The sequence below is a fragment of the Salvia hispanica genome, chromosome 1 (assembly GCF_023119035.1).
Source record: "Salvia hispanica cultivar TCC Black 2014 chromosome 1, UniMelb_Shisp_WGS_1.0, whole genome shotgun sequence".
NCBI lineage: Eukaryota > Viridiplantae > Streptophyta > Magnoliopsida > Lamiales > Lamiaceae > Salvia > Salvia hispanica.
In genome coordinates this window covers 50,896,077-50,915,620 of record NC_062965.1, presented here as the reverse complement: position 1 = coordinate 50,915,620, position 19,544 = coordinate 50,896,077, and the positions used below count along the sequence as shown (strand labels likewise).

Sequence of the window (19,544 nt, the reverse complement as noted above, 5' to 3'; positions counted from 1 at the left end):
TTCCGCATTTATCTGAGGGATGAATTCCTTACTATAGATATCGGTGTAAGAAGGGTAAGCTCCCAAATAGAGAAGAACATTTTCAAACATTGATCTAAGTATTCATAGCTTGGGAAAAATACCTCGATATTTGATTGTATGCATCCACAAAGACTGAATTATGTTGTTTATTTGCTACCTCGGTCCAAAATTTTGGTGTCTTGTCTTCTTTGGATAGGAGACTGCAACTGTGACTATCATAAGTGGAAGACCTTCACATTTTTGTTATCTTTCTCCCAATTCTTCAAGGTGGGGAGGGAAACCCACTTCACCAAATACCTTCTCACCAAATAATTTCTTACTTTCTTCTTCATTCAACGGCGTGCACGTTTATATGGACATTCTTTAAATCTTCGCCGGCAAGATTCTGACTTTTTCTTGTGGCAAGTTATCCATGAATCGTGTATCCCATTTTCATACATCATCCAACACAATGAGACATTTCTTATCCTTCAATTTTCTTTTAAGAGTCCAACTAATTTCTGGTCATCCTCGTTGACTCCTTGGGTAAGCATTTGGTGGCGAGTGCTGGGATCCACTTGAGCAAGAACACATCGTAAGGCTTCATTGGATTCACATTTTCTACCCACTTTGACCCATGCTCGAAGCTCGAAATGTTTCTGAATTAATGGATCGTCAAATACTTTTTTAGCAATGGTTGTCTTTCCAACCCCTGCCATTCCAATAACTGAAAAGCCATTCCCTTCATCTTCTCCAAGAAGATAATTGCGAGTATATTCAAAATACTCAGATAATCCAACCATGTTTGAGCTGATTCCACCAAAATCAATCCTTGAGGCAATAGGTTCGCCTTCTTCTTCAGGCATATTCACCACTTAAATATCATACTCCAACTCCATTTCTGTCATCCTCTTGACGAAGCAATCAACACTTGGTTGCAGACTCAGCAGATCTACCGAGAAAGACAAGTGATCTCTCTCACTTTCGAGTTGTGGAAGAATCTGATCATAGAAATGAGATTCCAGTAAATCTTCGACTCCCATACGGCCTCTTTGATTCGGTCATCCAAAGCTGTTCACCTTCGTCCTGATCTTACTGTAGCCGGTGTCGTCCAACTTTAGCAGAACCTTCAGCAAGCGATCTCATGGCCTCGTAGGGGGTCGTAAGACTTGTGTAGAAGAGGCAGGAACCAGTGAAATGCGAGATGATTGAAGAATACATTTAATGGTATACTTGAGAGAATTCGCAGCGCCATAAGCCGCCATCACCTGAACACAGCAAAATAGTGGCGGCGGCAGAGGTAGGCGGTGAAGACGGAGGAGCTGGTGGTGGCGGAGGTAGGTGGTGATTGGAGAAGATAGAGGGTTTTGAAATTGTGGGATGCAGTTGGAAATCACGACTGAAATATTAATTTTCAATGACTCGATTGGATGGAATCCCATGTTTTGAGGTTGGTTATGGGAATTCTAACATTTTTAATGTTTGATTCTTTATTCACCTGTATCAACATTTGAAAAGATAAAACAAAAATTATTCACCATTTATTAAGGTTAAACAAAATATTATTACAGCAAGATAATGACATTTATCTAGGCTCGATTAATGTGGAGGAATAAGCTTGGAGCCCTTATAAACTCCCCCATCCTTGAAAATCGCTTATCCTAGTCATGGTGTGTAGGACTAGTGAACTAACCATTGAACTTGAGGTAGGCCTTGCAAGAGCACGGCGAGGGCAGCCGTTGCTAAAATCGGGGCATCGATCAGTCGGTCATGGTGAAACTTCGACGGAAGTTTGAGGGTTAGGTTCGATGGCTTGTGAGTGATGAAAGGCCTAAATAAGGAGACATGGTAGACATTTAGTTGGAACTTGGCTGGACTATCTTTCTGAAAATTTATGACACCCCAAACCAAAAATTCAGCATATGTCATCTTATTGCCATTTTATTGTAAATAAAATCAAGATCGCTCCTCTTCCTCATTAAATCGAAACGTTTTTTTTTATTGTCTCCATAAAATGAACGTTTCCTAAAATCGGAAAAACATTCTATCTACTTTTCTTCTCTCTTACTTTACCGCTCTCTTCATTAACTCCAAAACACCACTGATAAAATCCCAGTTCGAAACCAAATGTTGCATATTTAGTGGGACGGAAGGAGTATAAAATTAGTACTCCCTCCGTCCTAAAAGTTGAGTCGTATTCTTTTAGTCGTCCCAACAAAGTTGAGTCATTTCCTTTTTTTAAATAAAGACAAAACATCTAATCACTCTTATTTTATTCCATCATTTATTTTACTCTCTTATCTTTCCTCCTACTTTTTCATCTCTCCTATTTATTTAACATATATTCTTAATCTCCGTGTCCAAAAGTTTTGTCTCAACTTTTATGGACATGAAAGAGAATATAAATACTCGCTTCATCTCGTCTCACTTTGACGGCACAAATTTTAAGAAATACTCTCTCTAAGAGTTCGTTTTTCCACCCACTTTTCTTAATATTTCTTAAACTCAGTAGTCGTCCATAAATGGGACTCCTAATGGTCGACGGAGGAAGTATAATGAAAAATGAATTGATAAAGTTAGTGGAACGAGGTCATATTTTTATAATAAAATGTGAAGTATTTAAACGTAGTTTGGTATGCTGGTCACTACCAAAAATAATATTCCATCCGTCGGGTAGATGTCACACTTTCTTTTAGTTTGTCCACAAAAGATGCCACATTTCTTCTTATGAAAAAAGTTCTCTCTCCTTCAATTATAATTCTCTCACCACTTAACACACAAAATAACATCTCCTAAAAATCTACGTCATTTTCCAAATGTCACATCTACTTTGAACGGATGGAAAAGAGTAAAATAGACAAACTATGCGTTAATGAAACGAAAAAATGAGATAAATTATCTGGGACGGAGGGAATGAATAAAAGTTTGTGTAATTTTATTTTTTTATCAATGGCTATTTTTGTAATAATAATTGTAGTTTTATTTTTACTCCATCCGTCCCAAATTTTGAAAAGGTTTGATCCAAACGTTTTAAGAAATGAAAAAAAAAGTGAGTTGAAAAAGTAGTGGGATAGGGAGTCCTATTTTTTAAGGTATTAGTTTTATAATAAAATGTGGTATTAATGAGTTAGTGGAATATGTGGCCCATTACCAAAAATGGTAAAAAGTGAAGTGTGTCAAAATTTGGGGACGGACCGAAATAGTAACCGTGTCAAAATTTAGACGAGGGGAGAGTGCCCACGGTTCAGGAACCGGCGGTTCCGGTTTTGGATATTGTTGAACCAGAACCGAACCGCGAGGGTGTTTTACGGTTACAGTTCCGGTTCCAAAACTGCCTGTTTCGGTTTTGATTCCGAATCGACGGTTTTCCAGCAATTTTTTTTAACGGTTCCAAAGTACCACGTGCTAGCCTAATTTCTCTTCCCCGCCACGCCATCAACACTAAAATTCCACCTGCCACATCAACATTTTAATCAAATAAGCTAGCCTAAGGCTAGCCACAGGATAATATGCCGTAATAAAAATAAATAAAAAACAACTACGATATACGGAATTAAACACAAAAATACGGAATTAAATTTACGACACATATACGGGAAAAATTCGTTAATTTTATTTAAATAAAATAAAGTACATTAACTAAAAATCAAAAAAATTACATAATAAAAAAAAATCCGGGCTTCCACAAACGAGCCACCGCCCTACTCTACTCCTCACTAATTTATTAAAAAATACATTAAAAAATGTTAGTATGCCTTGAAAATTATATAATTAAAAAAATTCATAAAATAAATACATAATTATAAAAAACAAAAAAATAGCACTGACCGATCGCTCGCCGATCGGCACGCCACAATGGCGGCCAGCGCTCACCTATTTTTTCGCCGATTTAGCGCTGGCCGATTCCAATAGTTCGACTAGCCAACCGGCTAGCGACGCGAATAGGCTAGCCGGTGGGCTAGCCGCCACTGGAAATGCTCTAATAGAACATGGTTGCTCAACCCGACCCGATCCGATTTCACTCTCTGAACGCATGTTATCTTCTGTTCTTCGACTACGGCTAAACAAAATTTTGGACCGAAGAAAATTTACCAAAAGCAATCGAAAAATGATTGCTTTTCGCGAATTGGAAGTGTAATTCACTCCATAAACCGCTTAAAAACTGCATCGCAGTCTTAGTTGGATTGCTATGGCGTCTTCAATTGCATCTTCAAGTTCAGCAACTGTATATTCATTCCACGGAAAACCAATTTCGCAAAACCTAATTTTATCCCCATTTTCCATATCTTTCCCGCTCCACAAAGCTCGATTGCGCGCCGTGAAGACCAGGTCGGTCGGCGGCGGCGCGGTTGGGAGCAGCCAGGAGCGCGGCGGCGACTTGTTGAGGAAGCCGGTGGCACCTTCCCCTGCTTCGAACGATGAGGAGGATTCGGCGGCGGAGTATTCGGATGATGATGGGAGTGATAGGAAGCGCGGAGATGGTGACACGTGGGTAGATTGGGAGGATCAGATTTTAGAGGACACTGTGCCTCTGGTTGGATTTGTTAGAATGATTCTTCACTCCGGAAAGTAAGCTCTTCTTTTCTTTTAGATTCACTAATTTGATTTGCTTCGCTTCTGTGATTTATGCCTTTCCAGCTTACATTATGTGTATTTCTGTATACAAATACACCTTGTGATTGAATCTTGGGAACTACCTTAGAATTTGAATTAGGATTATGGAACAGAGGGAAATTCGTGTTTCGTAGATGGTTACCGGTCTTTTAAGGGCTTGAGAATGATCCCCTGTTTCTGGTTTTAGTATGTCACACTGATTGGCTCGTATAGCTTCTGTGAGAATGAAAACAAGAAACTTGTTTGTTTGTGAATTACTGATGGATGATATGAGTTGATAAGAATTTGAGGGCATTCTTAGGGTTACCGAGAAGGTGAGAATTAATCTATCGGTTTTCAAATGTAGCATATGAGCAAAGAAATTAATGAAGGTGCTGGTTGAATGGATACCACATTGTGATGCTTGATAATTTTGTGGTTGAATCTTGTATTTACTTGGGAACCACCTTAGAGTTGGAGCTAGGATTATGGACCTTGTCTGAGGACTTCAGGGGAAATCGTGTTTGGGAGATGTTTACTGGTCTTTCAAGGGCTTGAGAATGATCCCCTGATTCTGGTTTTAGGATCACAATGACTGGCTTGTGTAGTTTCTCAGAGAATGCTAGCAAGATTTGAGGCCATTCTAAACTGATAATTGGGTATTCAAGTTTCTTTAGGGTTATGGAGGATTAATCTATTAATTTTCAAATGTAATATATGAGCAAAGAAGTCGATAAGGGTGCTGGTTTAATGGACACCATTTTTTGATTGAATCTTGTATTCGGTTTGGAGCTACCTTAGAGTTGGAACTAGAATGATGGACCGTGTCTGTGGACCAGAGGGATCAGCAAGAAACCTGTTTGTTTGTGGATTACTGGTGTGAGATGGTGTAAGTCACATTTTTGTCAAACTTAACCCCATATGATTTTTCTATTGCAGGTATGAATGTGGCAATAGGTTGAGTCCTGAACATGAGAGAACTATTCTAGAGAGGGTGCTTCCTTATCATCCTGCATATGAAGACAAGATAGGATCTGGAATTGATTACATCACGGTATCTCTCTTACACTATCTGTGATTGAAGCTTTCATACAATGTTGTTAAGTTTATGAACCCACTTTTCATTACAATTCTTAAAACCCGTGCCCGGTCAAAGTGACCCGAATCATCCGAGACGGAGGGAGTATTTTTTAAATAGAGATAAAACAACCACACTGACCCACAGGCAGGAAAAGAGCCTAATATCGCAATAACCATAAGTTCGTTACCCATTAATAACTTGCCTACTGAACAAAGGCAGCGGTCCGTCTAAAATTATAAATATCCTTTTATTCTTTTTTCTTCAAATGGTATTAGAATTAGACTGTTGATGATGATGGCTTCTGGGATGTAGTCAGGCGGTTATTCTTCCGCTCAAGTTCTGCAGCTAGTGTCATCTGGAGAAACAAAATAATGGGGAAAAAATTGAACCTTGTAATCTCCCTTCCCGCCTTGACATTTTGGCATGTCGAGGACACCTAGGTTTCAATAGCTCACAACCAAACGCTCTAACAATATCCATTTCCCCAGTTGTCCTTTTATTAGATTCATGGTACCTCTTTCGGGTTCAGCCATTCAGGAGAAGAAATGAAGTAGGAAAATCGGTCCAATTAGGTCATCAAATATCAATACTAGAGGCTATAAGCTTATATCACTGTCGAACACTTTCAGCAAGTGTAAACGTAATACAACCTTTTTACTTTTGTGTAGAGTATTATCATAATGTAATGTTATACCCTGCATCTGTCATGTTTTCGGAAAAAGTTACTAGAGGCAAATTTTTGTTGGCTCAACCAGAAAGTGATACCAAAAATAGCTAGCTTTACTTATAAATTTCGTGAAACGAGATTTTCAAATGTGCCAAGGCCGGTTTTTTATCACATGGATACACACATCAGTTATGCACCTGAAAAGGTTCATTCGCTTAGTTAATTGCTGAAAGTTTCTTATGTTTGAATCTGCTCGACAGATTGGGTACCATCCTACCTTTGAGAGCTCAAGATGTTTATTCATCGTTCGCAAGGATGGAGATTTGGTCGATTTCTCATACTGGAAATGCATAAAGGGCTTGATAAAGAAAAACTACCCTTTATACGCAGACAGCTTTATTCTGAGACATTTTAGGAAGCGTAGGCGCAACGACTGAAGGTAAATTTTTTGCTTAATCATGTCATAGTACTGAGCTGAATAGTTGGATACTGTCAATCTGAATATAGCTGAGTTGAATTATTAATGTTTAAATGGAATAGTAGCTTTGCCTTATCATTATCAGTTTATTAATTGGCAATAAAAGCCAGGCATTTTTCTGTTGTAATTTTAGGATGATGTGTATTCTACATAATTTTGTATTATTTGATTTTGTTTTAAAATGACTGGCTACATTTTGTTGTGTTCCATGATATCCATTAGTATTTTCCTTTGATTCATATTGTTGATATCATATAAATTGTTATTTAATTGGGTAACGCAGATATGCATGAACAAAGAAAAAGAATATTTAATTTAATTTTTTATTATGCATCATTAGAGAATATTTATGAGGCTAAAATTGATTTTATATAGGTAAATTCTGTTTGTCGACCAAAGTTAGGCATCCATATATATTTTTTATATCGTCGTTGATTTTTTTGGAGTACTGGTAAGGATGAGGTTTTGGAAAAGTAAGGTTTTTAGGATAAAGTTTCATTTATTATTTTAATTATAATAAATTTAATTTAGTTTGTGAATTGTGATGATGATTTTTTCAGGAAACGAGGTACTCAACTAAATCAATTTTTTTTATTTTACTATTAACACAAGTATTCAAATATTCTGTTTTGTTAGTTATAAGCAACGCTCTATCCAAAACTATTACTCCATCCATCCGCCATTAAGAGTCTCATTTGAGTTCGGCACGCACTTTAAGAAATATAGAGGAAAGTGGGTGAGATATTTGTGGGGCTTCAATCTTACGAGAGATGTAAACGTGTCAACTATAAATACAACTCCCATGTATGTGTTATTTTCACTCATAAATCATAAATGGAGATTGCAACTTTCAACACTATTAGTCCTTTTTCAGCATGTATATGAATCACAAAATAATTATGTGCAATCACCTTAAAATAAGATAAAACTTTAATTCTAGTACAAGTTGTACAATTATCTATCTTAATTACACATTAATAATTTCAAAATTATGTTATTAGTGTATAAAGTGAAATTAGAATCTTCACGATGAGACAGTCTTCCATCATTATTCAATCTTTTAAAATTAAATTGGACGGTGAAAATGATATTTCCTATTTTCATTAATTGGGCCCTTTAGAGGATAACATGGATAAGATATTATATTTCTTCTAGTCTAAGCATTAGTTTTCATTTTTTTTTTGTATCACGACTTGATGAAATCGTTTATGTAGTGGTGGAAGTGGAAGGTGATTTAATGGATATACTTTTTAATATAGCATGTGACATTGTTAGTAGATTTATTGTGGATATTGACATTGAATTTCATGTGAGGTCTTTTCTCATGAAGATATGTGACGTTCTAAAACATGAGTGTAAAGTATTCAATAATTTGAATAATCGAACTTAATCAAATCAAAATATTAAATTCAGTTCGAATTTATTTGAAATTTGGATTTTCTATTAGGCTCAGGTTGATAACTTAATAACAAAAATTCAAAAAATTTTAATTATTATATAATACATAAAATTTATTTAAATACTACAACTTATAAATAAATATTTTATGCAAATGATATAGTATTTGTGATGTCCAAAAATTCAGAAATGGGGAATAATTAGAAATAAAAAGAATATTAATAATTTATGTACATCTTTTTGAATTTTTTGAATCCTTAGACTTTTTGTTAATTGAATTTTCAATTCGATTCGGATTGGAGTCATAAAATTTTTGGATTTTCATTTTCGATTTTAAAATATCTACTGTTTCATATTTATGAGATGATTACGAGATCGAAAGTAGGTGTGAACTTCAGGATTAATCTTTCGTATTTATGCAATAGCAAACAATTATGTGAAATCATATCATCAAAAAAATCCAATCTGAAATTTGAATGTTCATCTCTACTTCCAACATCATATTATTGGTTAGTGGTGAACATATATTTTTATTAAAATATATAAATTCATACAACTTTATGAAAAGACTAATAATTGGATCACAAGCTATATATATGCTCAATTCTATTTTATAATCATTAAATGTATTAATTGGAATCAACATTACTTTCTGGTATTGTGTGTAGAACCATAATAATATACACTTACACTCTTCTAGCCAAAAAATTGTCCCCTGAAATGTTGTATACATCTAAATTTTATACACATTTTCAAAGGTATTCTTTGAGAGAGAGATACTAAATTTGGGAGGCCTGCATTGTATTATGATCACAAATTCGAATGATAAATAAATGCCAACCGACATTCAATCAATATACAATTATGCAGCACAATAATTCACTACTATATGCACACTAGGGTTAGTAAGATTGGTTGAGATTGATATTGCTAAATTAAATTAAATTGGTCAACATCCCCAATATATATAAGATTGGCATGTGCTTTACGGAATAATTGTATGGATTGATTACATTTTTTTGTCATATATATGTATACATATTGGTCCTTTACTATTTATAGAAACTATTCAGAATTTAGTCTAGTTAAAATAATTCTCATTGACAAACTAGATGTTCAAGATCTTAGGCTCTTAGCATTAACTAAGTAGGTATATAAACACGATTATGTGAGAGTTCAAATTGATATATAAACATAATTGATTTTTATAAGGATTATTTGAATTGATGTTACTAGACCTAATTAACTTTGTTATAATATGATATTTTTACATCATCTATTCATTTTCTAACAAAAAAGTAGATGCTTTAAGAAATGAAAAAGAATCACAGGCGTAGTTTGGCTCGATGTGCTCAATTAGTTGCGACTGTCAGGGACGGATGCGTAAATATACATTAATAGGGGCTGAGATTTTTAATTATTTCTTACAATGTATATATTTGGACAATTTTCATCATTTGTAAGGATTGTAATACAATAATTCACATTAAATATCAATAAATTTCACAAAAAGTTAAAATTGGTTTAAAAATAAATTCATTAAGGGCTTTAGGCCCTAGTCACCTCCATTTGGGTCCGTCCGTGCAGACTGTGGTAGAGTACCCAAGTTTTATGACTAAGCCAGACTCGAATACAGAGGACTAAAATAGTCCTTGAAAAGCTCTTGCTCGCACATATAATTGCATGATATTCAACCACCCCCTTCTATGCTAACTTGTAAATCTGAAAGTATGGTATAAAATTTTTAAAGTAAAATAAAATAAAGGCTCAGTTTGCCTTTCGAATTAAATTAAATTGACAACTTTTTCGAGAATATTATAATATGGGCATATGCTTTACCAAATAATTGTATGGGCTGATTGCACTTTTTGTCATATGTGTAGAATAGATTTATTTGGTCCTTTACTAGTTGTAGAAATTATTCTTAGAATTTCATCTAATTAAAATAATCTCAATAAAGTTCAAGATCTTAAATTGCATTAGCTAAGTAGGTATTAAAATTTCATCTAATTAAAATAATCTCAATAAAGTTCAAGATCTTAAGTTGCATTAGCTAAGTAGGTATTAAACGAAATATAAACACATAAATGCTATCTTATTAATACATTCATAATTCATTTTATTCAGATTATAAAGTCATGTATAAATGCTATCTTATCAATACATTTCTTCTAGCTAAAGAACTTCCATTTTCATGCTACGTTCACTTTTTTTATTAAGAGGGGAAAAGTTTGATTTCATATTTTTATGACCACATTTTAGAAAAAGTATTCTTTTCTTTTGAAAGTTCTCACTTGACTAAATCTTTTACTGCTTTTACTTATAAACTGTTATCCAAAAATTTTGAAGCTTTAAGTGATGTTAGTCAAATATTAAGATTTTTTATTTCGAGGATTACATGAGGTACTATGTATATACAAAGCTCATACATTTAGTTTGATTTGAATATTTAAAAATTATTATTGGCATAGTTAACTTATAAATCTTTTAAAATCAAAGATTGATTTGTTATACTAAAATTAATGGAGTACAATATATCTTCAACATGCATAAGTTAGATTCTATGCATAGATTTATTCAAGTTAAATAGTAAAAAATAATTGTTACTAATTATAATTTAGATTAATGACAAAATGCACTCATTTTCGTAGGCAAACATATCCATGTAGAATATTTAACATGGATAGAAATAGCTTTAATATTATGCAGTGCTGTTTGCTAGTGATAGGCAGGATTGGATTTTCTTTTTCTCCACATAAATATTAGAATAATAGAAAATGGAAAGTGTAGATATTAAGCACTTTAATTTGTAGGTATGATTTTTTGTAGAAGATATGGTATATATTAAATAATTGTGTTGATGCTGATTTCTGAGTTCATCTATTTTTGTCCTCATATATATGTCACCATCAATATCATTTTTTTTCTATTTAAACTATGTCAACTTTAATGGATAGTTTTATATTATGTAGTGTGTTTATGTTTGGGTCGTCACTAAGCATGCCAAATGGCACATTGCTACGAATAACCTCCAAAATCAACTGTTTGGAATTTATATATGTCTCTCTCTTCTTTTATTTTTTTACTTTTATTCGAGACTTATTGACAGAATATTGATAAACCAAGTTGGGTTTGACGTTTTCCAGTGGTCACATTTATCTATTACTATTTGTTTGAATATTTTCTAATATGTATCCCAAGAATAATAAGTTTCAATTTATGTTGCTGTTTTCTTCTGTATTTATTTAAATATAGTTTTTGAGTAATTTTTGTTTATCTTCTGATTATGGTGTACTATTATTTGGTTTGAATGTTTCATATATAACACATAGTTAAAAATATCAATGATAGGAAGAACACATTTTTCTTTTTTTCACTAAATTGAAACCTTATATGGTATAAGTTTCCTACAAATTATCGGTTTGAATTCTCAGCCCCACAATTTTACGTACCATATATTTCCACCATTTAAATTTTCACTTTCGATGCGGGTTTAAGTAAAATATAAAATAAAGGGGATGAAAAAATTAGTGTATTACGAGTGTTATTTATATATTTAATAGTCGTACTAAAATGTGACTATAATAATTTAATAGAGTGTGTGATATACTTCTCTAAGATGAAAGAGGTAAATAATGCCTATAGTCGTATTAAAATGTGACTTTAATAATTTAATGGAGTGTGTGATCTACTTCTCTAAAATGAAAGAGGTAAATAATGTCTTTATGTGAATATCTAGAAATGACCAAATAAGATATTACTCCATCGAAGATATTAGACCTTATGTCTTTTTGGGTGTCCGACATATTTGCGTCATTTTTATTTATGGTAAAAATTTCTTTCTACCAACTTCACTGCATCTAAACAACTCTCCTAAATTTATGTCTTTCAAAAGAAAGACTAATATCTTGAACGGAGGAGTACTATTATTTACTAGATGGATAGAGGGACTTGTGTCCTATTATTGAATTAAATTAAATATTTAATTACAACATTTAAGATTTTTATGCTAACGGTTTTTGTGATATTTTGCTTTCTCCACTTTTGGTTACATTAGTTTGACTTATATAAAAGGTGTTAGATATCCATCTCAGAGTGAGAAACTTGTGTGGGTTAATATTGATGGTGATGGTTTTAACATCATGGCTAGGAAAAATATTGTGAAATATTTTAGTGAAGAAGGTATATGCAATGTGTTTCATGGTTATTGGATGTGACATTAGAGTTATCCATTGTACCAATGATAAATTAAAATATGCTCAAGTTTATGAAAGTTAGCTTTATAAAATGTTCATTTTATTATTTGAAAAGTAGTGTATGAAAAAAGTATCAAAGATAAAAATAGATTAGCCGTTTTTCAATAAATGTATATTTTTGCCACTAATTCACTTGAATTAGCTTTTAGTTCACAGCTAAAAAAGATTTGTAGTTTTGAATTGGAGTCCTAATAAAATTAACCGAGTTCACGATTACTTAGTTATAGACTTAGAGTCATTGTTGTATTTGTTCTATATATTCTTTTAACATTAATTACTTATGGTATTTTGTTCTTTTAAATAAATTATAAAAATTTGAAAAGTCGTGTTACGATGGACTCGAACATACACGTAGACTTTTGACTTCAAGTACTAACCATTCTATTGCCAGTTAACCTATGGCCATTATATTTATTTCCTTCTCCGTTCTCGCTAAGATGATTACATCATACCCGACACAAGACTTTAAGTAGCCATTTGGCAAAAGCTATTAATCGAGAGATAAAATGCAGTGTAAACATTAAAGTAGAGAGATAAAGAAAGATAGATACTCCCTCCGTCCGCGAATAAGAGTCTCGGTTCACTTTTACTATAAATGGTAATAAAGTTCCACCCTTCACCTAACTCATTCTACTCATATTTCATTTAAAATCTATATATATAAGTGGGAACCCCTATTCCACTAACCTTTTCCACCCATTTTTTTCGACATTTCTTAAAACCCGCGCTATGAATGAGTACTCCTAATGAAGTGACGGAGGAGAGTACTTTAATAAGAGCGTTTGCAGCTCTTAATTAGTATTCGACAGCAGAAAAGTTATCAAAAAAGCGAAATGCCATTATCTTATAATGTATAAACTAAAAGTTAGTAAAAAACGCTGGGCTATTTTAAGCGGATGACTTTGAGAGAAGATTTATTTTGATCTTTTAAAATTTATATTATGAGTAAATAATATGTGCATGGGGTGATTCTTATTTGTTTAAAAGTCTCTGCATTATTTTTATTGTAATCTTAATTTCTATTTTGTTATCAGATCCAAAAATGGGGAAATTTCAGAAATGACATAATGAAGAAGGTCATCATCAATGTCAGAATACGATAGAGATGCTATGTCACAAGTTGATGTCAGATTGCAGTAGCGGTGGAACGATCTTCAAGTGGAAGAAAAACGAAAATGAACTCAATCACGAAAATTAGAGAAGAGCTATATCACATGAATTTCATGTCCATGACAACTTAAAAAATCGAATTTACCAAATTTTTAGAAACCTCATGACCATTGATGGGGTAAGTCGACCTTATATTCGCAATAAAATCTATCATACGTCACTAGAAGGACACTTAAGCTAAAATTTGAAGTTAACCGAATTAACTATATTGCCGTTGGTTGTAAGATATTTTAACTAAAACTAGAAATTGTAACAATTATTGTTTGATGTTGAATTTTCTATTACAACTATTGCATTGCCTCAACCAAATTGACACCATCATTTTTCTATATTTGGCTCTTCCAGAGTGAATCAAATTAAAGTGTGATCTTATCCCCTCAATTATTGTTGAGTGTTGGCAAAGCCAAGATTATTAGATATTTCAGTTCTTTTTTGTCGAGTATATATCCATATTGATAGCAATGTTCAATTATTTCTCATATCGCGTAACATAATTAATCACATTTTTTTTGTAAGCAAAAAGATCACATCCCTAAGCACATATCTATATTTATTTACATGGCAATTTTAAATCAATTAAATAATAATTTATAGGCCAAAACCTTGCTAAATTTCCTTAGTATGAATTATGTTTTGTTTTTTTAATTTCCAAAATATTTTTAGAAATTTACTTAAATTAATTTTAATTAATCTGTCTTTTTGCAAAGATTTAGAAACTACAGTTTATAGATATATAGTTTCCCTACATAATGATTAAGTCAAAAATATTTTTAAGACCATAAAATGCCACGTAGCAAGCCATCAAGCCATTTCTTTTATGAAATTATTGCGTCCCTATTTAACAATTTTATGTTCTCTATATAATATCATTAAACGGTTAAAGCCGAAAATAATTTTATCGATTCAAGTTTAACTGATTAAAAACTACATTCATGTTCTCCATATCTATATTTTTTTCTTGAGGTATAAAGTAATTACTTTACTCCAACATTCCAAGCCAATCAATTCGAACAGAATATAAGAATTGGTCCGAAAATTGATGGGAGATAAGGTGAGAAAAAAAAAACAGATTTAATTGGTTTCGTATGAAAAAATATTCACTTTTTCTTGGAATTTATTTGTGAAGAAAATAACTTATTATTATGACATGGATATTACACGTTTATGTTGGATAACCTTGCGTGAAGGGTTCGTTTGTTCATAAATATGTATGATAATAAAATATCTTGTTTAATCAAATACTCAAAATTCTGTTAGTATTGTGATATATATTAACCATAAAGACATATTTTTTTGTTTCATCAAATAAGCAAATTATAAAACAATAGATAGCTGTATAACATATGTAATACCACTAAATTACCATTAGACTTAAACTATTATGTTATTGCTCTCGTAGTTTCAAAAGGATATTTTAAAAATTACTCTCTCCGTCCCCGATTAAGAGTCACATTTTTCCATTTCGGTCCGTCCCCAATTAAAAGTCATACTTCATTTTTACCATAAATGGTAAGTACGTCTCACACTAAGTCACTTCACTCACGTTTTATTATAAAACCAATATAAAAAAGTGGGTCTCACATTCCACTAACTTTTTCAACCAACTTTTCTTTACATTTCTTAAAACTCGTGCCCGGTCAAAGTGTCACTCTTAATCTTAGGGATCGGATGGAAAGTAGAACTTTATATAATTTTTCATATAATTAAATATAAAAATAACTCAATTTAACTATAAATGGGCGAATCTAGCCTTATTAGGTGGTGGGGCAAATGACCCTCCTCAATTCTTGTTTGACTTTATAAATTTTTAAATATATGTAAGAAATTGCACTTATTGCTCTTGTTCAAATATAAATCTTTTTCCTATATATCATTTCGCCCCCTCTTACAATAAAACTTGCATAAACTTATATCACTATATGAACTTTCAGTTAATTAATTTTAAGGTTTTCCCCAGAATATTTTTTGATGTTTAAACACATAAACTTTTGAGTTTGCATTTCCTCCTGGCTAGTATATATGCTCCACGTCTCAAATGACGAACATATTTTATGAGATATCGTACGTAAAAACAATTGCACGGTGAAATATTTTATTTTTATCTTTTCAAATTGTATTTGGTTCGGCAATTTTTACGATCAATTTTAGTAGTAAAATCACGATTTGTAGCTACAAATGCATATGTATTAGTATTAGACACTATCATACAAATTTAATTTTCTCACAAGATTTGAATACATTACATAGTAAAAATTAATGTTCTCCACACATACCGACATACATTTGTAATGTTCACTCAATTTTGTAGTGATGAATATTAAATGATTTTAAAAAAAGTGCTATCAACCAGAATCTCATACATAACACATGTCGAGCTCTTAACAAGACTCACCAAAACAAAATTTCCATCAATATTTCGTTATAATTAATTACTACTACATGAAAAAGTGACCAAACACAAAAATAAACATCGTATCCCTAGTCTTCCCACAAATCAATCATGAAATGACATAAAATCAAAATTGCACATGCAAACTGCGATTAGCAACAAAAACAACCAAATTAATCAATTCAAAAAAAAAAAACACCAAAAACTAGTGGAGCACCAAAATCAAATCATGCCTGGCCCGGGCCGGGCTCACACCAATCCCCACTACCCGACAAACCAAAGAACCAATCTCAGCCGTCCATCCATCACGCAACGCGTACGGCCCAGATCTCACCACTTATCCAGCTGCGGTTGGTCTGATATCACACCAAACCCTTCCTACTCCACAATTATGATTGGTCCACGATTTTCAGTGGGTGGGTCCCACCATTTTATTTTATTTTATTTTAGCCCATAAATAAGCATTCCCACTCTCCTCTGTTGAAAAGTCATCGGGGGACACATGGCGGCAGCCCACAACCATATTTTGGTAAGAAAATAATATATTTAATTAATGTAATTATTTGTTTTTTCTGCATTTTTTTTGCTATATTTATGTCTTTTTTTCGGGCTAGGAGAACTTTTGTGTTTGTGTTTTGCTAATTCTTTTCTTGGATTTATCCCATTTCTCACTGCCATCAGTTAACTGTTAATTGGGACTGCTTTGTTCAGTTTCCATTTTGGGATTTGCGGTTAGTTTTTTTCTCTTGAGCTTGTGTGTATGTGTGTGTGTGTGTGGGTATCCCAATTTTTAGGGAATCATGCTTTTGAGATGATAGCTTTATAGATATTTTGTTGTGGGCTCAATTTACATTTGCTTACTAGATTTGGATTCTGTTATCTTTTTGCTGTTTTTGGGATGAATCTTGTGTGGGCATCTTTACTTTGGTTTCTTTACATTTGAAATTGTGTGGATTGAAGCGTGGAGGATAGTTTAGCACAATTTATGTTGTGAGATGAAGCATGAGAGGGTAGTCTGCAATTTTGTTGCTAAAGATTGTATTTTTATGTGTTTGGTACTTGTGAATTGCTGATTATAGATGGCTTCACTTTTGTTTGTAGGTGAATTTGTATGAGAATTGAAGAAATAGGAAGGTGTGATCTGTTGTTTATTGGTTTGGGGTTTATTCTGTGGTTTGATTGAGTAAGGAGGGATTGGTTTGGATTGATTTGGATTGGTTTGGATTGAATGGTGGTAGTGTGAGGGGAGGAAGTGTTGAAATGGGGAGTAATTTAGAATTTCAAGAATTTCGCGAACGAGCCACCAGCTGGGGTGGTGGGAGGTGGCGAATAATAGCCCATTGGACGGCAGTCCTCTGTCTATTCTTTGACCTTTGATGAGTTCAGAATACTATTGGGGGAGTGGGAAGGATTTTGGGTCAATGAACATGGATGAGCTTTTGAAGAGTATATGGAGTGCGGAAGATAATCAGAACTTCGCTCCCACCATTGGTGGTGGTGGTGGAGGTGTTGGTGGTGGGGAAGTGGTGGTGTCCAAGAAGGGGTGGCTTGCAGAGGCAGGGATCGTTGATCCTTCCCGGACACTAAGCCAGAAGAACGTTGATGAGGTGTGGAGGGATATGTCGAAGGAGGGTGCTGCAGCAAAGGAAGGAGCTGTCACTGTTGCTAGTTTTGGCGTGCCGCAGAGGCAGCAGACTTTGGGGGAAATTACACTGAGGAGTTCTTGGAGAGGGCCGGGGTCGTGAGGGAGGAGGCTCAGTTAGCTGCTGCCAACAATGCTGGGATTTTTGGTGATCTGTGGCACCCTGTGAATAACAGCTTGGGTATGGGATTCGGATTTCAGCAGCAGCAGCAACAGGCTAGTAGGAATTTGGGGTTGATTGGTGCTGGGGTTAATGAAACTAGTAATCAGATGGCTGCACAACCAGCTGCTAATTTACCATTGAATGTGAATGGCGTAAGGTCTGCTGCTCAGCAGATGGAGAATCATCCGCTGCAGCAGCAACAACGGCAACATCAGCCTCAGCAGATCCTTCCAAAACAGTCCGCGATGGTTATGGATCAGCTATGGGGATTCCAAGTAACGGTCAGTTGAGTAGCCCACGGATTAGGGGCGGAATGGTTGGGATTTCTGACCGGAATGAATAACTCACCAGTCCATAATTCAGCTTTGCAAGGTGGAGGGCTTGGATGGTTGGTTTGGGGTCTAATGGATCTCCAGCTGTTTCATCGACGGGCTCTCTAAGAGAACGTGATACATCTTCCGTGTCACCTGTTCCTTATGTGTTTAATGGGAGTTTGAGGGGCCGGAAAAGTGCTGCCCTGGAGAAGGTGGTCGAGAGGAGGCAGAAGAGGATGATAAAAAACAGAGAGTCGGCTGCAAGATCACGAGCTCGTAAGCAGGTAAAAAAGCCTTACAGTTATTGGCTTTGATGTTTGCTTCATTTAAGTTCTAGGACTAGAAGGCCTAACATGAAGATCGAACGTATTATAAACAAACTGAAAAAAATAGAGTTTTTCACGATAGATTACTTCTATTTCAAATGAAATGGCCTGTAGAGTTCTAGTCATCCTATTTTTGCAATTGTATTCTGCTCAACAGCCTGTCCCCTTGGATCAAACGTTTCATTCTCTGTATTCAAGGTATCTTTTGCGGCCAATGTCCTCTTAAGTAGTGAATTTGATACCCTACCCATCTCTATTCTGTCCGCTTGCTTTTCGAGATTTTAGATTGATGTTTAGAATCGGTTTTTCATTCAAAAATATGGAACAAAACTATGACTTTTACCTTTCATGAAGTTCTATATGGTGCCATGTCGAAAAGATTTATAGTTAGTAATATTTTTGTTTGTGATGTCGATGTGACTGCGAGAAAAGTAGAAGCTAGGGCTTTAATAACAAAGTGCTGCATAGACAACAGTGACTATAGATTTCATATTGGCCACTTTCTAAGTTATGATCGTCAAAACTGCTTTTATCGTACATGGACGTCCCCAAAAACATTTGAATAAAGAAAATTGGATGTCTTATGCAGCACAGTTGTATTGTGATAGGCGGTCTAGTGTGCGAGACATGAACGTTACTCTTCATGAGACGCTTAGAGATCTCATTTTGCACAAGGTAATTTAGTGTATGCTTACACTAAATTACCATATTAAACGTTGGAATTAGACGTTGAACTTGACTAACCAGCTCTCCTTTTGGGTTCGTGCAGGCTTACACCATGGAGTTGGAAGCAGAAGTTGCTAAATTAAAGGAGGAAAATGAACAATTGCAGAAGAAACAGGCGGAGATAATGGAAGTGCAGAAGAATCAGGTTCGTTCTTCGCCTTCACGCCACAAATTTTGAATACGACATTTCATATGTGGCTACCATTTTCATCCTTCCATTTCCTTATCAAATTCTTGGGTTTTAGCAGTGGTGACCCAAGGTTGTCTCCACTCCCTATTGATCCCATTTACTGAAAATTGAATTTCCACCACACAAAGCTGGCTCTTCCCCCAAGTTTCAC

General features: G+C 34.2%; 1 protein-coding gene and 1 pseudogene across 1 annotated transcript; both read left to right on the top strand.

The window, feature by feature from the left end:
• The first annotated feature begins 4,024 nt into the window (after positions 1-4,024).
• Positions 4,025-7,054, top strand: LOC125215200 (protein DCL, chloroplastic-like). The gene is made up of 3 exons (XM_048116551.1): positions 4,025-4,569; positions 5,533-5,647; positions 6,602-7,054. Exons 1-3 carry the CDS (start codon positions 4,190-4,192, stop codon positions 6,776-6,778), a joined length of 672 nt encoding a protein of 223 aa, XP_047972508.1. The 5' UTR covers positions 4,025-4,189; the 3' UTR covers positions 6,779-7,054.
• A 9,480-nt stretch (positions 7,055-16,534) lies between these two features.
• The window catches only part of LOC125200121, a 9,184-nt pseudogene continuing 6,174 nt past the window's right edge, over positions 16,535-19,544 (top strand).

Excerpts from the sequence above, each read along its gene's own strand:
- LOC125215200 (XM_048116551.1), top strand. The coding sequence starts at position 4,190 with ATGGCGTCTTCAATTGCATCTTCAAGTTCAGCAACTGTATATTCATTC. Across the intron at positions 4,570-5,532 it reads ATGATTCTTCACTCCGGAAA|GTATGAATGTGGCAATAGGT; the intron begins GTAAGCTCTTCT and ends TTTCTATTGCAG. Across the intron at positions 5,648-6,601 it reads CTGGAATTGATTACATCACG|ATTGGGTACCATCCTACCTT; the intron begins GTATCTCTCTTA and ends TCTGCTCGACAG.